This window comes from Phyllostomus hastatus, unplaced genomic scaffold (assembly GCF_019186645.2).
Source record: "Phyllostomus hastatus isolate PE091 unplaced genomic scaffold, TTU_PhHast_1.1 phas_scaffold_317, whole genome shotgun sequence".
Taxonomy (NCBI): domain Eukaryota; kingdom Metazoa; phylum Chordata; class Mammalia; order Chiroptera; family Phyllostomidae; genus Phyllostomus; species Phyllostomus hastatus.
Window position 1 is genome coordinate 5,393,279 of NW_025334023.1, and position 25,376 is coordinate 5,418,654.

Below are 25,376 nucleotides of genomic sequence, written 5' to 3' on the forward strand. Positions count from 1 at the left end.
TTTAAGCACTCCAACATTCGCATCATAGGCGTGTCAGAAGGAGAAGAGAAAAGCAACAGATTGGAAATCTATTTGAAAAAATAATGAAGGAAAACTCCCCTAATTTGGTGATGGAATAGACATGCAAGTCCAGGAAGCACAGAGAGTCCCAAACAAGATGGATGCAAAGAGGCTTCCTCCAAGACACATCATAATTAAAATGCTAAAGGTTAAAGATAAAGAGAGAATCTTAAAAACAAGAAGAGAAAAGCAGTAAGAGAAAAGCATTTAGTTACCTACAGAGGAATTCCCATAAGACTGTCAACTGATTTTTAAAAGAAAGTTTGTTGGCTCTAAGACATTGGCAAGAAATAGTCAAAGTCATGGAGGCAGGGACCTACAGCCAAGATTGCTCTAGCCAGCAAAGCTACTATTTAGAATCAAAGGCAGAGAAAGAGCTTCCCAGACAAGAAGAAATTAAAGGAGTTCACCATCACCAAACCATATTATATGAAATGTTAAAGGGACTTAGAAGGTCTGTCCAAAAAGTATCCTGCCATGTAATTGAAAAATTGAGACATTTATTGAAGAAGATACAAGATACAAGAAACATTGTACATAGGACAATGATGCCTCAGTCCCCTTCAAAATAGGCACCAGAGAACCTCACATAGTTCTCCCAGCATCTTTTCCACTGTTCAAAGCACTTTTCAAAATCCTTTGTTGGACTCACCATCAGTACCCAATCATATTTTCCTGAATCTCATCTTCCTGAAATTGCTTCCCTTTCAAAGGTGATTTTAGTTTTGGGAAAAGCCAGAATTCTTTGTTGACTGCAGCCTGTACATGTTCAATACTTTCAGGTATTCTCCTTGTTGCAGGCCTTCCAGAATATGGATCATTTTCAACAGATTCTCGACCATCTTGGAAGCATTTGTGCCACATATTTATTTGTGTCGCATTCATTACATCATCCTTGAAAGCCTTCTGAATCATCCAAACAATTTCCAAGGAGGAATGTTCAAGCTTAATGCAAAATTTGATGCAGATTCATTGCTCTACTCACACAGTCATTTGGAATGCAACAGCCACACAGTACTCATGCTCACTCACCGGCATCTACAGCCCCTACTGACTTGAACAGTGAAGTCATCATTGTTAACATATGTGCATTCCATCCACTCTCCTTGGCTGCCAGATTATACTGATGTCACGCAAACCATTCTCATTATATTAACAATGGTTGGACTTTTTGGACATACCTCATATTTAAGAAAAAGAAGACCAAAACTATGAATGATAAAATGGCAATAAATATATATCTATCAAAAATTGAACCTAAAAAACAAACTAAGCAAACAGGAAGAACAGAGACAGAATCATGGATACAGAGAGTGTGTGTTTTTTTAAAGCCTTTATTTTTTAAAAGATTTTATTTATTTATTTTTAGAGAGAGGGGAAGAGAAGGAGAAAGGAGGAGAGAACTATCAATGTGTGGTTGCTTCTCATGCGCCCCATACTGGGACCTGGCCCACAACCCAGGCATATGCCCTGACTGGGAATTGAACTGGGGACCCTCTGGTTCATAGCCCGTGCTCAATCCACTGAGCTACACCAGGCAGAGCCAGAGAGTGTTTTGATGGTTGCCAGATAGGAGGGGGTGTGCGGGAATGGGTGAATAGGTGAGGAGATTAAGAAATATAATACAGAATATCCATGGGGATGTAAAATATAGTAAAGGAAATGGAGTAGCCAAAGAAACTACGCATGACTCATGGACATGAACAATGGTGTGGTAATTGTCTGTGGTGGTTGGTGGTGCTGGGTGGACGGGGGACAGGGGAAAATGTGGACAGCTGTGATAGCATAATCAGTAAAATATAATTAAAAACTTGATGGCACTCCAGATAAATGTTCAGTTATCAGATCTTCTGCTGTGTTGCCTCTGTGTTGTCTTCTGAATGGGTTATACAAAGGTCTGCCTAAAATTTTATATATAGGTTTCAAAAATCCCATACTCTAGCATAGCAATTTCTCAGAAATTAAACATAGAATCTCTACACGATCCAACAACTCCACTTCCTGGTATATACCCAAAAGAACTGAAAGCAAGATGTTGAAAAAATTTTGTATAGTAATGTTCATAGCAGCATTATTCAAAATAGTCAAGGGGTCAAAACAATCAAAATGTCCACTGGTGGATGAGTGGATAAGCAAAACGTGGTATATACATACAGATATTACTCAGCCTGAAAAATGAAGGAAATCTTGTCATATGTTACACATGGATAATACTTGAGGACATTATTCGAACTGAAATAAGACAGTCATAAAAAGATAAGCACTGTGTGATTCCATTTATAGGGTGTCTAAAGTAGAGAAATTCACAGAAACAGGGAGTAGAACATCGTTTACCTGGGACTGCGGGGAGAGGGAAAAGGGAAGTTGTTTAATGGGCACAGGGTTTCCAATTTTCAAGATGAAAAAAGTTCTAAAGATCTGTTTCACAACAGTGTTAATATACTTAACTCTACTGAGCTGTACACTTAAAATTGTTAAGATAGTACCTTTTATGTTATGTGATTTTTAAAAGATTTTACTTATTTATTTTTATAGAGAGGGGCAGGGAGAGAGAAAGAGAGGAAGAGAAACATTAATGTGAGAAACATTTATCCACTGCCTCTCGTACACACCCTGACCGGGGGCCAAACCCACAACCTAGGCCTGTGTCCTAACCGGGAATGGAACTGGTGACCTTTCACTTTGTGGGATGATGCCTAACCATCTAGCCACATGGGTCAGGGCATATATGTGTTTTTTTTTTAACACAATAAAAAATGGAAGGAAATTTTGAGACATATTAAAATAGAGATGAACCTAATGCTAAGTAAAATGAGTCACCCGATAAAGGACAAATAGAGTATGTTTCCACTTTATTAGATAACTAGGGTAGTCAAATTCATATAGACAGAAAGCAGAGCAGCAGTTGCCAGGGCCTAAGGGGAGGAGAGACCAAGAAGTTATTATTTCATGTGTAGAGTTTCAGTTTAGGAAAATTAAAAGTTCCAGAGATGGATGTTGGTGATGGTAATAAAACAAGGCGGATGTACTCAATACCACTGAACTGTAAAACTGAAAGTGGTTAAATTGATAAATATCATGTTAAGTGTATGGTCACGACAATGAAGAGATCACTAGATAATTTCTTTGAGTAATTCTCTCCTCGTTCTCCAGTTGGGGGCGGGAGGAAAGGGGCATGTCTCTCATACAGGGCAGGAATGGGAGACAGGGGTCTGCCCACAGTCTCCAGGGCCCGAGTTCCAGGCAGCGAGAGGGTGGGGAGTGGCAGTTTCGTGATGTTCACCTGAGTAGGGCTGGTACAGTCAACATGCTTATATCCTGCTGGGTACACTTCTCCTAGTCCTTTGCTAAAAAGAGTAGTCATTTGATGGGGTATTATTTTTTCATCTACAGCTGTAGGTGATTCTGGGTTTTAGGTCTCTCCAGAGCTCATATCAGAATATATAAAAGAAATAAATAAAACAACAAAAATGGGAAACTCACTACCTACTTGGTAGTTCCATGAGTCTTATGAACCTTAGCCAGTCACCTTCATTTCTCCACCTTTCCAAATCTTGTGTCAGTTGCTCTGTGAATTTTTGCCAATTTTTAATTAATTAGCTAATTGATTAATGTATAATTCTTGGAAAGGATAGGGTGGAATGTGCTTACTCCATTTCCTCTGGAACATAAGTTACAGTAGCTGCACTTGCTCATTTATACTCATGGGGTATTCGTTAATGTCTTTAAGTAGTTCAACACATTTGCCACTTAGTAATTGTTGATACTACATTTTTCCTATTCAAGTTACTGGTGTGATACTCATGTACTGACTGATACGCAATTTTTGGAAGTGATGAAGCTTAGAGTCTGACCGTCAGTGTACATGGTGGCGTATGTGGAGATGAACACTGGAGATGAAGATGTCATCAAGTAGAGAAACTGAGGTGCTGGAAGGATGACCACTTCACAGTCAAAGTCACAGGCACAAGAAAAGAAAGACCATGACCCAGGAGTTCATTGGCTCTGCACCTTTACCACATCATGTCGTGACCACCAAGCCCTTCCACAAATGAACCCAGAGGCTCTGAGAGAAACATCTGTGCCAAAACCTTGATTCAACAGTCTACATGGAATGCTTGTCATTGGTGGGTAATGTCAAGAACCCAGTCTAGGATCAGAAAATCCAGTTCCGACCCTGGCTGTGTCATGTGCACTCCAGCCCAGTGACCTGACCAACACATTTCAAACCATGTTTCCTCATCTTTGAATTAAATGTTCATTTCTTTTCTGTTTGCCTCAGAAAGGCTGTGCAGGGAGTTTGTACTCACCACATTCACTAATTTATTCATGCTACAGACGAAGCCTCTCTCCTGCCAGGTGCTCAGGTACACAGAGTTTTACAGCTAGCAGGTCTTTTGTCCACACCCCTGACCTGACCCTTTGTTTTCCCTTGGACATTGCTACAGCCCACTACCCAGCTCCCTGAGAAGTCTCCCTCACAGACTGCCCGGTGAGTCTTCCTAAAACAAGAAGGGAATCTGTTAAAACCTACCGCAGCTGCCCTCCACACATGGAAGCAACTCCTTGATCCAGCCTCAGTGAGCCTTGCAGCCAATCCTCCTCCTCACGTGGCCCTCTCCTGTCCCCACAGCACGCCAATTTGGCATCCATGCAGGTTAGCGCGCTGATCTACGAAGTTGTTGTTTCTGATTTATACGCCCTTGAATAAGCTGCTGCCTCTGCCTGGAATACCATCTTTTTCCGCATATACACTTGGTAAAATAATATTTTTTCCTTCAAGACTCAGCCCAAACACAGTTCTGAGTACATAGGTCTTCTTCATACAATAGGAGGTGGTCTTTTGCTCCACCGAGGTTCCATTGCATTTCACTAAATCTTCTCTGAAAGACACTCCCCACAAATGGTCTTATACTGTGGTAAACAAGCCACGTCTCCTTCACTGGCTGGGAGCATCTCCTCAGTAGGAGTGCATTGTACTCATTTGCCTCCCAATGGCACTCAGAAGAAGGCCTGGGATACAGTGGGTGTCCAGGGACTGTTAGGTAAGCACATTGCTAGGTAAGGGCATGGGGTTTAAGGTTAAGCATGGTTTGCAAGGGGACAAACATGAATATGTGTGGAATCTACACAGAGTGTGATGATTTCTGAGCTCATACTAAGAGACTGACTTGGAAGGGAGCAGTGGTCCCTGTGAGTGCGCTCTGTGCATCCACGGCACATGAGCACAGGAGGTACCCCCGGGGCTCGTCCTCTCTACAGCTCGCCCAGGCTGGTCATCTTCCATCTCATCAGCCTTCTCTCCTTCCCACCAACCTCTGCTTTCCTACCTCACGTATATGTCAGTCTCCAGCCCATAGGCCCCATTTTCAACAGCTTTCTCAAAGGACATCATGGTATTCTCAGGCCCCAGCTGTGGAAGAAAAAAACATCAGACCATCTACCTCAGAGTTTCTCCCCCCAGAATCCCTTTAAAATAGCAGGGAGGGAGCCCGTGACAAAAGGGCTTCAGGGAGCAGCGCTTGGCTGCCTGGGAGATTATTTTTCAAAGAGCCTGCCTTTATGCCCCTCCACCCAATACGGACCTGGGACTATGCTCATCTGAGCTTCTGAGGCAATGCCACTGGGCACAGTAACGAGAAATGGACTGAGAGGTGACCTGGGTTCAAGTGCAACCTCTACAATTAACTCTTTATCTGGTAATGTGAAGTCAACTCCTTTTCTTCTCCAGAGATTCCTGAGATTCTGAGGTCCCCTCCCCTTGTCCATAAAGCCCACGCACACAGGTACTCACCCACGGACACCAGGCTCACACCTACCATGGGCGCACCTCTATGTCCAAAGAGGCCCGGCTTGGGTCCCAACTCATCCTTCTCCTGAAGGCAGGGAGAATGAATCCCCAATGGCACCAGAAAGAGACAGCAAAGGATAAGAAAAAATGGCAATCCAATAGCCACTTGTACAGCTGAAAAAGTTGGAAGGAGGGCAGAGTAAGAAGAAAAAGATAAAGAGAGATGGAGACCCATTCAAAGCAACTAACTCTCCCAAAGCAGCAGTCAGCGAACACGCAGTGTGTGGGTTTCGTGGGCTCTGTGGATCGCCTGACGTCCTCTCTAGTTCTGTCACATCCCCATTTGGTTTCAGTGATTTGAAAGAACAGGACTATCCAAGTGTGAGTATTATGAAGGCAATATTACTCTGTGGAAATCTACAGGAAATGAACTGTGCAGGGGGGTGGGAAGGAAAGGAAGGAGAAGGATGTTAAGGAATTCCTTCTCAGGAGTAGGGGCACAATGGCTGCTGCTGAGAAAGCCCTGAAGCCTGTAAAGATTGGCCTAAAACGCCCCTATATAGAATGCAGTGCAGGACAGTGGAAGGGGCGCTGCTGAGAGAAATCTGAGTTCAAAGCCAGAGACTACCACTGACAAGCTGTGTGACTAAGGACACATTGCTTAACCTCTCTGGCTCTCACATTGGGGCCATCTTGCTGCTACCATCTACCTCACAGAGTCGATATGCCCATGTTGACTCATAACAGGTACTCAAGAAACATTAACACCGCATTTGCTTCTGTGTCTCTCTGTGTCTCTCTCTCACACATACACTTCTCATCCAGAATGCCTGTTAAAACTGGTCACTCCTGAACACTTCTAATTGTAGACCTCTGAGGGTTTTACCCATTTGTACATTTTTAAGTTACCACCTATACTTCAGTTACTTCAAATCTGCATCTCCAGCTCTAACCTCTCAGCTTTGTGAGTCTAGCATATCTCTGGACTGTTTCTCTCCTTTGATGTGTAATCTTCTTTCTTCTGAATCTAGCTAAAATTTCAGAAATGGAAAAGAGTTCATTATTTTTCCCTTTAAGCTCTTGCCCCAAAACATTTCCTATAACTCACTCTCCACACACACACACACACACACACACACACACACGTACAAACACACAATGGCAACACTACCAATCTAGTCACTCTCTTGTCTCCAGCCTTGTACAGTCAGGAAGCAAACACTCCTTGTTTAACCAAGAGTAAAAAGAGACACATAGAAAACGATTCTACTGGTCTCTCAGTAAAGATGCTGGGAGATAAGTTCATTCTCAAGACAATGTAATGTATAGCTCTGACTCTCACTTGTTTCCATGATATTTGGGAAGAATGGAGAGGGAACCAGTGGCAGAGGTAGACATTCTCAAGCAGATGTAACAGTGACTCACAGTGGCCTGTTTTGCATTACTAGAGTATAAGCAGGGACCTCTGACCTAGTCTAAGCTCACTAGTGAAACCAGTAATGTTTGAACACAATCTGAAAGAACAGAGTGACTAGTACCATCCCTGTGTCAAATAACATTAATGTGGCCTCTACCCTCCCCCCAACCCCATTCCCTTTCAGACAGTCACTGTGTTAACAACATGGAGATCTTTCTTACTTTCCTAGGAGAATCGTCTTAAGAAGCAGGCCTGTTTGGTCAGGAAAATGTGCTGACAGGCCATGTGGGCTTGTGAGTTTGACCACAGGAACATGCCTGAGTAATAAGCTAAAGGAATTTCAAAGGGGCAGAGTGGTGACTATTTACCAAGCTCGTGTTTTGCTGAGTGGAGTATGCAAGCTGAAGCCAGAGCTGAAAGGATGAGTCTCCACCCACATAACATACCTTCTTGTTCCCAATGGACCAAGTAGAAGGCCACAGGCCAGGAAAGGAGAGCCATCATGGTTATGCTGCTCAGGTGTATGTAGGGAGCCAAGATCTGGGAAAAAGCCAAAAGTCAGACTGGATGCACTGGACAAACAGTGCTAGCCCTGCAGGATGATGCGTACCTTCAGTGAGAGCCCCAGTGTCAGCCACCGGTCATGCCAGAATTTGCATAAAACCGTCATAAAAAACGTGCATATCCCAATCACTAGCACAATCAGGATCTGGGGAAACAAAACAGTATCTCCTGACTGCCAGGCACTAGGCTTTGATGATCAGAACTGTTCTTGGGAATTGGGTGTGTCCCCACAGTGCCAGGGACCTCATTTCCTCATCCTTTACTCTGACCATCCTGCAAACCCCTGATGTTGGATAAATCCAATCATTTACCTTCTTTGCTCCTGAGTATTTGTTGTATAGCATGGCTGGGGAAAGAATCACACAGCTACGTGGTCTGCTGCCTTTACTAATTATCATCTCCAGCCTCCACTCAGCCCTTAGCATTTTCTGGAATCTCTCACTCGGTTTCAACAATGACCATTACAAATATCCATTACTTCTTTTATTCCAATCCATACCATCAGAGGTATATATTTTGTAATTACCTTTGCAATGTATGTTTTCCCAACAGACTGTAAGCTTCATGACATCAAGTAAAATATTTATGATTATATCTTCGCTGCTTTGCAGAATGTCTGACACATAGTAAGCATTCAGTAAATATCTTTTCAACAGATGAAAAGAATCTGCCTCATGCCAGAACACTGTATACTTCATAAAGAACATTGAGACTAAGTAGACATAACCTTAACTTCTCCTTGAAATGTATAGTCTTTCTATTTTACACCTGTCCTGCATTCTAGAGAGTACTTAGTCTTTCCTTTCTGTAATCTGGGTATCTATTTAAGTAACTGGAACCATGATTAAACCTTCCCACAAAATAACTCAATACCTTGCTGGCATGAATGGTTAATTTTGCCAAATACAAGGGTAAACAAAAGTAGGCCTACAGTTGCAGTATGTGAAACACAGAGTTCATAAAGCTATTGTTATAACCCTAACCTGCATGTCTTTTTCTTTATGAACAACTGTAAACCTACTTTTGCTTCCCTCTATTTAGGAAAGAAATATTTCCAATCTTTAACAAACTCTTCCAAAGAATAGAAAAAGAGGTAACACTTTCTAACATCTCTTATGAAGCCAACAAAATATTGATACCCAAACTCAACAAGGACATAACAAGAAAATAAATAATATAGTCATGTGCCACAATAATGTTCTGGTCAATGAAAAACCTCATTTTACAACAGTTGTTCCCATGAGATTAAAATGGAAGTGAAAATTTTCTTTTTTTTAAAATGTATTTTATTGATTACGCTATTACATTGGTCCTATTTCCCCCCTTTATTCCCCTCCACCGTGTACCCCCCACCCACATTCTCCCCTGTAGTTCATGTCCATAGGTCTTACATATGAGTTATTTGGCTTCTACATTTCCTATACTATTCTTACCCTCCCCCTGTCTATGTTTTACCTACCATAAGCTACTTATTCCCTGTATCTTTTTCCCGATACTCCCCCTTCCCCCTCCCCACCGATAACCCTTTACGTGATCTCCATATCTGTGATTCTGTTCCTGTTCTAGTTGTTTGCATACTTTTTCTTTTTTTAGGTTTAGTTGTTGATAGCTGTGAGTTTGTTTCCTTTTACTGTTCATATTTTTTATTTTCTTCTTTTTCTTAGATAAGTCCCTTTAACATTTCATATAATAAGGGCTTGGTGATAATGAACCCCTTTAATCTGACCTTATCTGAGAAACACTGTATCTGCCCTCCCATTCTAAATGATAGCTTTGCTGGATAGAGTAATCTAGGATGTAGGTCCTTGCCTTTTCATGACTTGGAATACTTCTTTCCAGCCCCTTATTGCTGTTAGGGTTTCTTTTGAGGAATCAACTGATAGTCTTATGGGAACTCCTTTGCAGGTAACTGTCTCCTTTTCTCTTGCTGCTTTTAAGATTCTCATTCTCTCCTTATCTTTAATTTTGGGTAATATAATTATGATGTGCCTTGGTGTGTGCTTCCTTGGGTCCAACTTCTTTGGGACTCTCTGAACTTCCTGGAAGTCTATTTGCTTCGCCAGATTGTGGAAGTTCTCCTTCATTATGTTTTCAAATAAGTTTTCAATTTCTTGTTCTTCCTCTTCTTCTGGCACCCCTATGATTCAGATGTTGAAATGTTTAAAGTTATCCTGGAGGTTCCTAAGCTTCTCCTAATTTTTTTGAATTCTTGTTTCTTCATTCTGTTCTGGTTGAATGTCTATTTCTTTCTTCTGCTCCAAAATGTTGACTTGAATCCCAGTTTCCTACACTTCATTGTTGGTTCCCTGTACATTTTGTTTTATTTCACTTTGCATAGCCTTCACTCCTTCACTTTTTCCTCCATTTTGTGACCATACTCACCATTTCTGTGAGCATCCTGACTACCAGTGTTTTGAACTCTGCATCTGATAGGTTGGCTATCTCTTTATTGCTCAGTTGTATTTATTTTTCTGGAGCTTTCATCTGTTCTTTCATTTGGGCCATGTTTTTTTTTGTTTTGTTTTGTCTCAGCGCACCTATTATGTAGTAAGGGGTGGAGCTCTAGGTATTGGCCAGGGTGGGGCAACCCGGTTGATACATTTTGGTGCTGCATGTGGGGGAAGGGTCTGAGAGGGAACCATGCCACTTGCTCAGCTCTTGGTCAGCTTTCAGTCACTTCCCCTACTACCCACAAGCAAACTGTAACCTTCTGGTGCTGATTCTCAGGTGGGTGGGTTTGTGTACATTCTAGGACCCTGTGGGTCTCTCCATTGAACTCTCCTATGAGGCTGGGAGTTTCTCCTACCACTACAACCCCAACAGGTTTCTTCAGTTAGAGGTTTTGAGGCTTTATTTCCCCTCACTGGAACCCTGGGTTGCGTGGTCTATCTTGCTCCCCAGTTGTTCCACTTGGTTTATCTACAGAAAAATGTGAGACTACTGTCTCTGCTAACTGCCACCTCACCCATCCAGGTGCTCTAGCTACCAGCTTGTCAGGCGTCCTCTCCGCCCTGGCTGCGCATTTCCACTCCTCCTACTGGTCTGGATTAATGTTTTTTTCTTTAACAACTTGGTTATCAGACTTCGATACAGTTCGATTTTCTGGCAGTTCTGGTTGTGTTTTGTTTTTAAATTTGCTGCTGTCGTTCTTTTGCTTATGCGAGGAAGCACAGTGTATCTACCTATGTATGCCTCCATCTTGGCTGGAAGTCTTGAAAATTTTCTATCACCTAGTTATGTTGTAGCCATCATAATGCCACTGAGCAAAGCATTAGTATAGTATTTGTGGTGACGCTGGTGCACTCCAGTGGTAGAAATGCATAATATCTTTTCCAGGTTTAGTTATGTTTATTTATTTATATTTTTAAGTACATTTTATTGATTATGTTATTACAGTTATCCCATTTTCCCCTTTATCCCCCCTCCACTCTGCACCCCCCAACCCTCTAGCATTTACCCCCACTTAGTTCATGTCTATGGGTTGTACATATTTTAAGTTCTTTGAACTCTCCTATACCATTTTTGGCCTCTCCCTGTCTATTTTATGCCTACCAATTATGCTTCTTATTCCAGATACCTTTCCTCCCTATTCTTCCCCTCCCCATCCCCACTGAAAGCCCTCCACATGGTGTCCATTTCTCTGATTCCGTTCCTGTTCTAGTTGTTTGCTTAGTTTTTGTTTTCATTTTCTTTTTTTTTTTAGGTTCAGTTGTTGAGAGTTGTGAGTTTGTTGTCCTTTTACTGTTTATATTTTTTATCTTTTTCTTAGATAAGTCCCTTTTACATTTCACATAATAAAGGCTTGGTGATGATGAACTCCTTTAACTTGAACTTATCTGGGAAGCACTTTATCTGCCCTTCCATTCTAAATGATAGCTTTGCTAGACAGAGTAATCTTGGTTGTAGGTCCTTGTTTTTCATGACTTCAAATACTTATGTCCAGCACCTTCTTGCTTGTAAAGTTCCTTTTGAGCAATCAACTGGTAGTCTTATGTGCTCCTTTGTAGGTAACTGTCTCCTTTCCTCTTGCTGATTTTAAATTCTCTTATTATCTTCAATCTTGGGTAACTTAATCATGATGTACCTTGGTGTGTTCCTCTTTGCATCCAGCTTCTTTGGGACTCTCTGAGCTTCCTGAACTTTCTAGAAGTCTATTTCCTTTGCCAGATTGGGGACTTTTTCCTTCATTGTTTGTTCAAATAAGTTTTCAATTTCTTGCTCTTGTTCTTCTCCTCCTGGCACCCTTATAATTTGAATATTGGAACATTTCAAGTTGTCCCAGAGGTTCCTAAGCCTCTCTTCATTTTTTTTTGAATTCTTGTTTTTTCATTCTGTTCCAGTTGGATGTTTATTTGTTCCTTTTGTTCCAAATTGTTGATTTGAGTCTTGGTTTTCTTCTCTTCACTGTTGGTTCCCTGAATATTTTGCTTTATTTCACTTTGGGTATCTTTCATTTCTTCTTTCATTTTATGACCAAGTTCAATCAGTTCTGTGAGCATTTTGATTACCAGGGCTTTGAACTCTTCATCCGATAGGTTGGCTATCTCCTCATCACTTAGCTCTCTTTCTGGAGTTTTGCTCTGTTCTTTCATTTGGGCCATATTTCTTTGTCTCGGCATGCCTGTTAAGTTGTAAGGGTGCGAGGCCTTAGGTATTCACCAGGGCAGGGCAATCCTCCTTGATGTGCTGGGGCACTGTCTGTGGGGAAGGGGACAGGCAGGGAACAATTCAGCCCACCTGCTCGGCTCTTGCCCCCCTTTCTTACGAACCCTTGTGTGAGACTGGGAGTTTCTCCCACTGTGGCAACCCCTGCTGTAGTACACAGTCAGCTCTGAGTCCCAGTTTCCTGTTCAGTCAGCCCTGCCCACATGGTCCACCGCCTTGCCTTGGGTTCTCTCCGCTGGCCTGTCTTACTGGTGTGGTTGGTCTGGTTGACTGTTTCTTTAATTCCTTGGTTGTTGGAGTTCCATGCAGTTTGCTTTTCTGGCATTTCTGTTTATTTATTGATTTTAGATTGGTTGTTATTCTTCTTTTGGTTGTGCGAGGAAGTGAAGGGTTTCTACCTATGCCTCCATCTTGGCCAGACTCTCTATGTTTAGTTATGGTTAGATACACAAATACTAACCATTCTGTCAGAACTGCCTACAGCATTCAGTACAGTAACACGCTGTGCAGGGTTGTATCCTAGAAGCAACACTTAGGGTTTATTAACACATTGTGTACCACATAGAAATCTCTAAGACATATGCCAGGGACTTCACTTTTTGGGCAGACTGCACGTTATTTAAAACATCATAACTACAGATCATAATGCACTTTAGGTGTTGTTTTTCAATAATTATAACATTTTTATTTACAAAAACAATTAAACAACTAATTAAACAATTAAAGTTCCTAGTACTTTTTTAACATATGATACTGTGTAAAACATTTTCCTCTATGAAGAGGGACCAAACAAAATTTACATAAGTATCTAGATTTGCTCCTTTTTCCATGGGTGGCACAAACTCTGCAGGCTCTTGTAGGAAATTTTTTCTTTCCATTCTCTGGAATACACATAGGTTTATGCTGCTTCATATCACCTGACAACCTTTTGGGTGGATCTTTACGAGGTGCTCTCCTTGTACCCCCAGGGGAAGAGCTGGGCAGATTTGTTTCTGGTTCTGGAAAGCCTTCATTATTGTCATCCATTATCCAGTCTCTCAGCAGAAACTGTTCTTCATTTCCTCTTGGCCCTTGTTGATAGTTTCTATTTCCTTTTTCATGTTGATATTGTTTGCAGTGAGCTCATTGTAGCTTCCCTGTAGTTTCTGGTAGCTCATTGTGAGCTCATTGAGCTTCCTGACAATCATTGCTTTGAACTCAGTATCTGATAGTTGAGTTGCCTCTATTTCATTTAGCATTCTTTCTGAGGCTTCCTCCTTTCCTTTCATTTGGGAATTGTTTCTTTGTCTTCCCATTATTTGTGAGACTCTTCAGAGAGCAGAAACTGTTTATACTTCATTTTTGCTTGTGGATTGAGGCACTTGAAACACTAGAAAACTCGTGTGCGGTAAGAAATGCGTTAAGTACACTCTATGACATTGCACAATCACAAAAGCGCCAAAGAATACATTTCTCAGGATGCATTTCTGTTAGAGATACGTGAATGCATAGGCCTATCTCTCTTATGTACATAGATGCAAAAATCTTAAATAACCTACTAGCAAACAAAAAGCACCACAACACAAAAGTTTAACTGTCAAGTCAGATTTATACGAGTCTCATGATTCTGCAACCTTACCCAACACCAACCTTAACTAGTGATTTAAACAATACAAACAATTAGGTACAGAAAACCCTTTCCCTTGGAGAAACTGGATCCTGTCAAATTCACAGACTCATTAAAAGTCCTTTTCTCCTCTGTACTAGGATACATTCTAGTCTTAGACTTAAAATGTGCGGTGTGTTTTGAGTAAAGTATGTGGAAACACTGTTTCAGAGAAGGAGCCTTTGTGGTTATGGAACATGCTTATCTGATATCCATTAATTATACAACTCCAGCCAGCCATGCCTCCCACAATACAGATCTATAAATTCCAGGTTTCTTTACGATCAGCAAATCAAATATATGAGGTTATATTCTGCTAGATATTTTCATGGGTAAAGACTCTCTCATTATCTTTGGCTAATAAACATCTTTATATGAGTTTCCCAGGAATTTGGGTTATTTGCATGTTAGAAGGAGTTTTGATTGAATTCATTCCTCTCTGAGCATCCCTCAGTAGAAGAGGAATGGGTTACAGGCCCAGTGCTAACCTCTTCCTCCTAGATTTATTCCAAGTACACTAAAACTAAAACTCCAAGCCAAGAGAATCTCCCTTGCCAACAGAAGCAGTCTCTCCTTTCAAATCTGATAAGCCTATCCTCCATGGTTTGAAAATTTATTGAATATGAGTATACCTACTAGACCAAGCTTCTGAATAGGTTACCAGAATCCTGGTATTTTGCATCTCCAAGTGGATCTAATTGTTTCTTTGGTTATCGGAAACCCTGGCTCAACAGTGGCCCAGGCTTGATGAAATCGGTGTAATACAGAAGGAAGTACACAAAGATGTAATGAGAAAAGTGTGCTAGAATGCTCTCGCCCATGATAAGCCTACCCTCTCCCTGTCACGTTCTGTGGGGTGATGTCTCAGAGGACACTGAGGACCGCAATGGTATGGAAAGCATCAGCATCCTTGAAAGATGCTGCAGGGACTCTCCCCTGTGCCTGAGGAAAGCTGAGAGATGCTGCCATTGAAGCTGGCTTCCTGACTTCAAGGCAATGACAGGGTCCTGCTGTGGCAGAGGCCATGCAGCAGCAGGGGCAAGGCGAGCATAATTCTACGACAGGCACGAGCCTGGGACGTAGCAATCAGATGGTTCATCCCAGAGGCATCCTCTGTAGTGACTAACAGATCACAGTGCCCCAACTTGAAAAAAGGCAGTGATCTCAATGAGACCCGTTTTCTTTGCTTCTCAATCTGCATCCTTTCCCTGTGAGACCTTATGACTTCTATTTCCATCTGTTCTAATAACTGTTTTTTCTCCAGCCACCTGCAATTAATAACTCTTACATTTATATTCCAGTTCACATGTCTTGAGTATGAGGAAATTGAAGGGGACCCCTTCTGAGGGGACTGTCCCCGGGTTTCAGGAAACACAAGGAAACATGTCAAACCCATGCCTGAAGCGGTGTGTCCAAAAGCAAGGGGCTGTGCTCTGCTGCACAAGCACGTGGCAGAACAAAACGAGGGGGGAGGCCATGCTGGAATGACCTGCACGTTCACAGATGGTGGGGCACTGAGGCCTGCTCCCTGGGGACCAAACACCGATCCTTTGATAGAAGTCATGCTGGTGTCATCTTAAAAAGCTCCAAGTGAAGGGGCCTCACCAGACAAACTTGGGGGCTATAGGAAGACAGGCATTGGCTCCACCAAGAGTTGTGGTCAACTCTCAGCAGGTTCTCAGCAGGAGGGTGTCTGAGAAACACTTGGAAAAAGCCCATGGGCAAAGGGCCAACTCTTGTTGCATGTACCTGGTCCTGATGGGTCAACCCCAGGTGCCCCGCTAGCCCTTCCTTGTGGGACTGTGTTCTCTGATCCCATATGCTGTTCCCCTGAGCCCGCCCTCCTTTGGTGAGAGAGGTAATGGGACCACTGTGCTCTCTCCACAGTGGGGGACGGGGGAAGTCATCAAGCTGGAGTTTGGGTTTCTACAACAAACTGAGTTTTTAATGACTGAAATGAGCATGTCCTTGTGACTATATAGGACTTGGAAAGGAACGAGCTCACCTCAGATTTTAATAGGACGGGAAGAACAGAGTCACAGAGTAGGTTAATAAGAAGTGGTAAAGAAAATAAAGTCTGTGCTCAGATCCTTCAGAAAATCAGTTCTATCTGTTAGAAATTTAATGATTTCAGTTGAAACAGAGTAAGTAGATCTGTTCCTTCTAATGGGAACAGGGAAGAAAGCACAGCTCTGCATTAACAGTGAGTGCCAAAAAGGCACATTCAGTCCTGGTCTGAGGTCCCCTTGAAGATTCAAATGTCCCACCTTATGACACCAGTGCAGGTAGAGTTCATAGCCTTCCCAAATCAACAGAAATCCAAGTACCTGAAAAAGCAAAGAAGAAAACAGAGGTTATTCTGAAGTCACCGAGTTGTGGCCCACAGCACTGTTCTGCAGTCAAACACCTTTCCCTTCTGGCACTTCTTGCCATACCTGCACTTCTCAGCCTCTGGGAGTTTGCCACGCTGTTCCACTGCCTGAAAAGCTCTCCCTCCCCAGGCCACTGACCTTTCAAAGCTGGTTCAAATGTCCCCTCCTGTCGTAACTACTACCAGCATCCCCAGGAAGAACTAATTATTATGCTCTCCACACTCTGACATCCTGCCTAAGTTCCTCCAACTTCCCTCCCCTGTAATGGACCTTACTCCTGGAATTATTGCTTAGACCCACTTGTGAGAGAACAGAGGACAGGAGACAGCATGTCCAAGGGTTATTTAAAATCTCTTTCTTGAGGAACCAGTGTCATTGTCACAACTGTTAACCATCCCTGTTAACTCTGGTATTTAGGCAATAAATCTTAGTTAGATTTCAATCTCAACTTAGCCAGGCACTCAGTTTGTGTGGAGATGAAAATTGAAAACTGGAGTTCTCAGATGCTTAGGACACAACTAAGTGTTGGGATGTATATGGCACTTCCCTTTTTACCAAATTAATTTTATGTACATAATTTCATTTCTTCTTTACCCAGCCCTATCAAATACCATTTTATTAAATATGATCATTCTCATTTCAAACAAAAGAAACTGAGTCTGAGAAGAGTAATATGACTTGACCAAGTTCAAAGTAACCCAAAGATAGAGCTGGAAATAGAACTCAGGTCTCGTTCTTTGTTCACTGTTGTTGCCACTGTATGCATGCAAAAAAGGTAGGGTAGAGTAGGGTTGTTAAAATACACTTGTTATTAGACAATAGAACTCATTCCCCCGCAAAAGCCAACTACAGCAGTTCACGTTTACTGTGTGTGAAAACAGTCCCATTCAGTGGCCAGAGTCTGGCTCAGCTACTTCATTCATCTGCATTTTCCCCATTATATATACAGCTGGAGGGGGGCGGGGGGCAGGACGGTACAATGGGGAGAAGGGTTTTCAGGAACTACTATAAAGGACACATGAACAAAATGAAGGGGGAGGGTGGAAGCAAGGGAGGGAAGGAGGTTTGGCTGGACCTGAGAGGGGGAGTGGTGGGGAGGAAATGCAGATAACTGTAATTGAACAAAAAGTCATTAATTAAAAAAAAACACTTCAATAACACTGGGGGAAAAAAAGGGTCTAACTTGTCTCCCCAGCTATAGTCATCCTCCATACCACAACTGTTAGGACGATTTTCCTAAAATGGAAATCTGATTTATTCCAAAAGTTTTAGACATACTTTCCAGGCCTCTGAAAGCTGCCACAGGCTTATGTTTTCAGCCTCATCCCCCATTATTCTTCATTAAGCCCTTCGCACTAACAGACTAGCCTTTCCCTCTTACATTGTCACACCCCATATTGTTCTGTCTTGCCAATTTGTCATGATGTCTCTCACCTGGAATGTTCCTCTCCATCCTCATACACTCACATCCAAGGCCAACAGCCCTTCATGATCCCACTCTAGTGCCCACTCTTCCAAGAAGCCTTACTTAATCCTCTTGACAGAAGTCACCTCTTCCTCTTCAGAATCCATGTAGAACTTTATTTAGGTCTTTCTAATGACAATTATAATGCTCTGCCTGTGTTAGTTATTTTTCTCTATGATTTAGTGACCCCGCTAGATTCTAAACTCATTGAATTAAGGAACTATTGTTAACTTTTTATCTGATACATATCTCTTTGAAATGCACTGCATAGAAACAAGAATTACTTATATTTTTTAAAAATCTCTCTATAACCCAGTAATTATCACTCACAATGATTCATACATTTTATTGAGAAAAAATAACAAATGCAAATGGTAATTGATCTGGGGCTTGACTTCTTTTGTATCAGATATTAAGTCAGTAGGGACGAGAAATAGTGAAATCAGAGAAAGATATATATGCCCTATGTACAAACTGGCACCAAAAAACTGCAGTTTCCTAAAAGTTATGAAATAACACACCAATCCTATTGATCAGCTTAAAGCTAACCACCCTCACATCAGAGTGGTGGTTAATGCACCTTGAGGTACCTTACAGAGACAGCACTGTACCTGTGCCACGCCATCCGTCAAGACTGAGGAAACTTCAAAGGAGGGGGAGAGTGAAACCAGACATTAACAAAGTTTTTGTGCCTTACAAAGACCAGACTGGAATGAAATCAGACACTAAAATGTTGGACATTAGACACATTTTTAAAAGTATTTTACAGAAAAACCCCAGGAATCTTTGTTTCAGTCTCTCAGCAGAGACTAGTTGAAACTGGTGAACACTGGCCAAGACGAGTTGAGCCCACCTGAGTCTGTGCAGAGAATCTTGAACCTTTTTTCTCTCCAAACTCTGTCAAGATTGGAGATCCTCTGTGCCTGCCTTCACATCTCTCACATCCTCTACCCTATGTGCCTAATCTCAAAATTATCCAACCAAACCTTCCCAGCATAAACTTATGAAAATGTAAAGCCTCCTCTTACTCTCAACCCTTAAAACTCAGGCTTTTCTTCCAGGAGACTGATTTGGTCTTGCCTTCAGTCTCCCTGTGTACCTGCCTCACAATAAATCCTCTCTATCTTCAAAAAACACTGCCTCTGGGTCTAGCTTTTCAGATGCCAGGCAGGATGTGAACCCACTTACTCGGATGGGTTTCAATTGTCCTCCCATAAGCTTTCCACTCCACAGGCCTTTCTCTGGCCTGGTCTGAATTTCTGCCCCTATGTGACACCACTATGTGACAACAGAAGCAGGGTCACTATTGCCAAAAGACTTGCTAAAATGTAATTGGCACCTGGACTACAGACTAGCAGTTGTGCATTATAATAGGTTTAAAAAACGAGCGAATTTGTAAGGCCCAGAAAGACTGATTCTCAGGAGATAGGAAATGAAATGAGTCAGTTCAGTCTGTAAAGGTACTGCTAGGGTGCCTGAAGGTAAAGCTGTGGGTGCCTAAAATAACAATATTGAGTGAGCCATAAAATAGGCTATGAAACAGCAGAATAGAAAAAGGATGTTTTGCCAACTCTTCAAAAGGTCAAAGTGACAAGATGTATCCTCTAATAGCACAGGTCTGTTTTTCTCCACCATTCCCTTGTGCCTAAAATTCAAGCAGTTGATGCAAACTCCAACTCTACTTAGACAAGAGCAATCTTAGGTTCCGAGGGTTCCCGGCACCAATTGGGCACCATATCATAGGCAGGAGCACCTTGTGAGGTTACTCAGGAAGGGAGTGGGAGAAACGGGGAACATTACTCACCAATAGCAATGAAGAGTAGGCAACCAGGATTCCAAATAAACTCAGCAAAAGAAGGGAACATGAGAACCAGTGTCTTGTAATTAGATAAACAACCCTGCAAAAACATGTTTCAGTCCTTAAAATATAACAGAAAGTAGTACATCTGTGTCAAGGATGGTGGACACGGCTGGACTAGACATGGGATAAGAAAACTAAGGGAGATAATAAGAGAAGCATCTTGGGAACACATCTGTGAACAGCTTCGGGGATAATCACTGAGGGGTTTTAACTTTGTCCTATAAGCAGCTGGACAAGAGTCTGATTAAGTGGTATGATTTTTTAATGTTATTGAGAATATAGATTCAAAAATTATGTCCTCTTTAGAAATCAATATGATAATAGAGAAATTCTGAAATGCCAAAAGAGTAAAGTCATCCAAAAGTTCACCTCCTTAATAAGTTAGTGCTTTCCAGCTTGGCAGGTTCTTTGTTCATGCGCCTGTATGTTTTCCTACATAAACGCCATCATGGCCACCACATTAATTACTCTCATCTGTATGAGATTCGGACCATTAAAATGGTCCTGATATGTTCTTTTCCAAAAGTAGTTTATGGGAGAAAACTAATAATGATTTACTAAGAGAAGCAATGTTATACTTGGTTTAGATATATGTCAAAAAGTTTAGATTCTTCATTTCAAGAAAACAGAAATTTCCTCCTTTCCATATAATACCCAGAGAAATTATATTTTAAAGATATATAAGTTAGTGAACATATAACCACATTAAAAATAAGAAAGGAAATTCTCTTTGATCAGGGGTATAAGACACACCAAGAAGAAGGAAACAGACAAGCAGCCAGCCTGGCGAGAGCCACCCCAGATCAAGACGCTGATGAGAGTACTCTGTGGAACATGAGTCTACAATCAGGAATCAGAAAATGTAGTGCCAACAAATGAACCAAATAAGTCAATAAATAGAATCAATTGCACCCAACTCAATATTATTAATAGAACTATCAGAATAGAACCACAAAATAAAAATATTTAAGATATTCAGAGAAATCAAAAAAAGACACACATCCAAATAATAAAAATAGGATATTTTAATGCAGTCATGGTGAGTATCAAAACAATAAAATAGATATCTTGAAAAAGAGCATGAAAGATGAACTTAATAGCAGTCTAGATACAGCCAAAGGTACTGCTAATGTAAAGCTGGGGGTGCCTACAACAACAATACTGAGTGAACCATAAAACAGGCTATGAAACAAGGGAATAGAAAAAGGATGTTCGATAGCCAAAAAAATAAACAGCTTAAGCAAATAGTGATAATGACTTTGCTTTCTGAGTCATAAAGGAACGTAAGCTCTACCATTTAATAGTTCCTCTACCATTTTTAATCATTTCTCTGGCCGAATTAGATTTTTTTCACTCCCTTTCTATATAACAGGTCTTCTTTTATATATTTAGTCACATGGACATATTATTATTAGTTTAGTTCAGCTCAAAACTCACTCACCAAACTCAGGTGAAGTGCTTGCTCACCCACCTGGTGTGAAAATACAAGCAAAGGCAGAACAGTGATTTCTTCTCTTTCTCTCCATATTCTACTTCATCTGCACTCATTTTTTGATGGCAGTGGTGGGGCAACAAACAGAAGTGAGAAGAATGAAAAGTCATTTAAGTAAATGCAGATACATGAGTGGGATTGAAGAAGTCTTTCTCAGCTATCCCTTTTTTAAACTGGGGACACACCGCTGCTGACATCCGTACGACAGGCTCACTCCACATATCTCTCTCCAAGCAGTTTTCTCCCTGCTCTTGACTACTATTTCACATCCCTCCAGCAGCAGCATCACACTCCCCTACCGGATGAAGGTGTTCTCATTCAACCGAGACAGGCTTCTCGGGGCAACCTCCTCATCTAAATCCACACTCGCTGCTCTAACACATAAAGAAATCTTCCAGGACCACTTCCCTCCTTCCCCTTCCCATCGCTGAGAGACGCAGCTGTCTCGCATCTTCTCAAAACACATAGCCTACATACCACAGTGCTTTACATCAGCACCAACTGTCAGCTGACAGTAACTCTGAGAAAGAAAAGACACATTGTAGTGAGGCATTGGGAATCTTCACGTAGCATGGAATGAGGAGACAAGTCTAACTTCACAACACGCTTGGCGGGAAAAAGAGTGACAGTCACACCATAAAAACTCTGCTCTACCTCTCTCTTGCTAAGGAGAACAACTCTAAAAACAGAACAATACCTTTAAAAAAAAATCTAAATGAAGGCTCTATGTGAGGAACTATGGGACCAAGAGCCAAATAAGAGAAGAAATCCAAAGACATAACTTGACATTTGGAGTGATTTTTCTTCAGAAGAAGTGGCTGAGAGACAGGGAGGAGGGCTTCCTTCATCTTGCAGCAATAGGAATAAAAAGGAGAATAATAATAATCTGGTAAACACTATACACTTTGATTTGGGATCTTCCAGGGCTACAGCCTAGGAATAAGCACAAATTGGAAACTGCTTCTGGGAACTAAATCCTAGCTTCAGACCAGATATGTGACATTGGGTTAGGGTGAATAGAATTTGCTAATATCCCTAGTTACCTGTCAGAGTAACTCTCTGAAAGGACAGAATACAATTCAAGGTCTCAAATGACTTATACAACTTTTTATATACAATGTCTGGTACTCAAGCAAAAACAATCAGACATGCTAGGTAAGCAGACCACATGAGTGAATGCCAAAAGAAGAAATGGACAACATAAAAAGATCTTCAGCAAATCTAGAGAATAATGGTATCAGACACAGACTTCTAAATAACTATCCTTAAAATGTTCAGACTGGCCCTGGCTAGGTAGTTTGGTTGCTCAGAGCAGAGTCCTGATACGCCAAGGCTGCGGGTGTGACCCCTGGTCAGGGCACGTACAAGAAGCAACCAACAAGTGAATGAATAAGTGGAACAACAGACCGATGTCTGTCTGTCTCTCCCTTTCCCTCCTTTCTTCTCTCTCTCTAAAATCAATAAATAAATTTTTGGAATAAAGTTTAGATTGGGATAAAATTAGAATTTCAGTAGAGAATTACTAAAGACAGGACCAATTAAGAATTTTAGAAAGAAAAATACAAGTAGCAACAACTATTAAGAACTCAGTGAATGGATTTCATAGCAGGTAAGACAAAGCCAAAAGATTTGTTAAACAAAACATTAAAAAAATCAAGAATAAAACAGAGGCACATGGAAAAAATATGAAAAATACAGAAGAAAGTCTGAGACACTTAGGGGGTAAAGAGAAAAGGTCTAATGTACCTAAAATTGAAATCTCAAAAGTAGAGGCAATAGAAAATAGGGTAAAAAAGGAAAAAAAAGGAAATAGGGTAAAAGCACTATGTGAAAAGGTAACACCTGAGAACTTTTCCAAAATGATGAAAAATAATGTATTGGTTTGGAACTACTCAGAAATGAATTGATTGGCAGGATTAGACTTTATGCTACTATAGAAGCTGCCAAAGAAGGCTATGTAAGGCTGTTATGTCTGTTTTCAATATTTGGCCTAAAGTTGCCAGACATCAGACAGGCCAGCAGCCGGGGAAGAAAACTGAACGTGACCTACGGGAATATGGAAAACCACGAAGATGAACTGGACCCAGAAGCATGAGGGCCAACTGGAGCCCATGAGAACACATGCAAACTATGACACCTGTGCCTATCACCACGTGGAGAGTTTAGCTAAGCTACGCCCATGGTATTGCCGTCTAAGCATTTATTTTGGGGGGCCAAGCAGCTGGCAAGGACCTAAAACTGACACTAGATCCCTTATCTTGCCTCAGAAGAGTCACAAGCAAGTAAGCTCCTGAAATGACTTGTGACCAATAGTCTCCTCTGCTCCCCAGAACCTGTATGCCTTATGTGCTCTGGGTAAGACCCGCATGGGGATAAACAAAACCCTACACTTTTAGTTTGAATTGGCCAATTTGGCCCTAACCCAGGAACCTGGAAGCACTACAGCCATGAACCGTAATAAAGGCATGTGCCCCAGGTCCTGCCTCTCTCTATACTCTCCCTGACCTCCCTATGCGGTCCCTGAAAGCATACTGTGAACTTCCTCCACTACGTATGAGTGATAAATTTCTCTGTTTCAGTTTCTCTTCTGATCTGCTGTTGAACCACCCAATCACCATTTTCGTAGCTTGGAATCATCATCCAGCACCCTGTGCTCCAGTTAAATGTTAATTTAACAAAGTCATAAGACGCTACCTCCAAACTTGATGATAAGGGTGACCAGCAGGAGAACCTGGCACCTTTCATCACTGAGCTGCAACTGATCTGACCTAGGACACGGAGAACCTGAAGACCTGGCAGCAGCAGGGAGAATGCAGGCCCACGTGCTGCTCGGTGCCCACTAATTGAAACACCAGATTCTGACAGTGCACGAGGGTGGCTGCAATGCCTGGGCCCGCCACTGGTCTACAGAGTGGGAAAGAAAAAAAAGGCTTCTGATTCACTCCTCACTTCCAAATTTTATGCGAATTTCTCTTGTGACTAACCCTAACCCAATCCCACAGTGAGAATGGAATCCTGGGAAATGCAGCTTCAGTTAGCTAAGCTGACCCAGGTAGTACACTACAACATTCCACTCTTGTCAACTTGATGTCTGCACACACCTCCTGTAGTCATCTTCCTTTCTCTCTACCAGGGTGCAACTCTCTCTCACACAACCACAACCACACCAACGCTCTCTCCAAAAGAGGGTACAGAATTCCTTTATTACCAATGTCAACAGAAGATACGGTAAAGCCAGTATTTGAAAAGATAGTGGGTGAGAACTTTTCAAAATGATTAAAAATATTTTATTGCTCTGTGATCAATCAGAAATGGATTTATCATAGGGATTAGAACTTATTTTATCATAGAAGCTTCTAGGGAAGTCTGTGTAAGGCTGTTACGTCTACTCTGATATGTGAATACTGGATGATGTTTAAATCTCTGATCTAAGTACACTATATAAGATTAAATACTACTAACACACTTTATTTTCAATGGTAGAGGAATAGAAGAAAAATTTGTATATGTATCCCCTTATATATGACTAAAATATATATGAAAGTATCATTATCTAGAAAGTATCCAGTTATGTACTAAGAAAAATAGAGACATTTATTGATGAAGATACAAGATACAAGAAACATTGTACATAGGGCAATGATGACTCAGTCCCCTTCAAACTAGGCACCATGGGGCCTCACACAGTTCTCTCGGCATCTCTTCCACTGTTCAAAACACCCTGCAAAAATCCCTTGTTGGAATTGCCCCTTTGTACTTTCCCTGAGTCTCATCAAGGGTCTGAAATCTCTACTTGCTTTTTTTTGTTTGTTTTTTTTAAAGATTCTATATACTTATTAGAGAGGGAAGGGAGGAAGAAAGAGAGAGAAACATCAATGTACAGTTGCTGGGGGCCATGACCTGCAACCAAGGCATGTGCCCTAACTGGGAATCAAACCTGTGATGCCTTGGTTCACAGGCCGGCACTCAATCCACTGAGCTACAACAGCCAGGTCTGAAATCCCTACTTTCAAAAGGGATTTTAGTTTTGGGAAAAGCCAGAAG

General features: G+C 41.5%; 1 protein-coding gene across 1 annotated transcript in view; it reads right to left on the bottom strand.

Annotated features, from left to right (window-relative positions):
* Nucleotides 1–25,376, bottom strand: part of LOC123805419 (glycerophosphodiester phosphodiesterase domain-containing protein 4-like) — an 80,419-nt gene that overhangs the window by 37,988 nt on the left and 17,055 nt on the right. The window contains exons 4-10 of the mRNA XM_045817960.1: nucleotides 19,784–19,877; nucleotides 16,410–16,469; nucleotides 7,879–7,977; nucleotides 7,715–7,808; nucleotides 6,805–6,882; nucleotides 5,880–6,025; nucleotides 5,391–5,473 (exon numbers count right to left, since the gene is read on the bottom strand). Coding sequence (XP_045673916.1) covers nucleotides 5,391–5,473; nucleotides 5,880–6,025; nucleotides 6,805–6,882; nucleotides 7,715–7,808; nucleotides 7,879–7,977; nucleotides 16,410–16,469; nucleotides 19,784–19,877 — 654 coding nt within the window. The remainder of the gene's footprint in view (nucleotides 1–5,390; nucleotides 5,474–5,879; nucleotides 6,026–6,804; nucleotides 6,883–7,714; nucleotides 7,809–7,878; nucleotides 7,978–16,409; nucleotides 16,470–19,783; nucleotides 19,878–25,376) is intronic.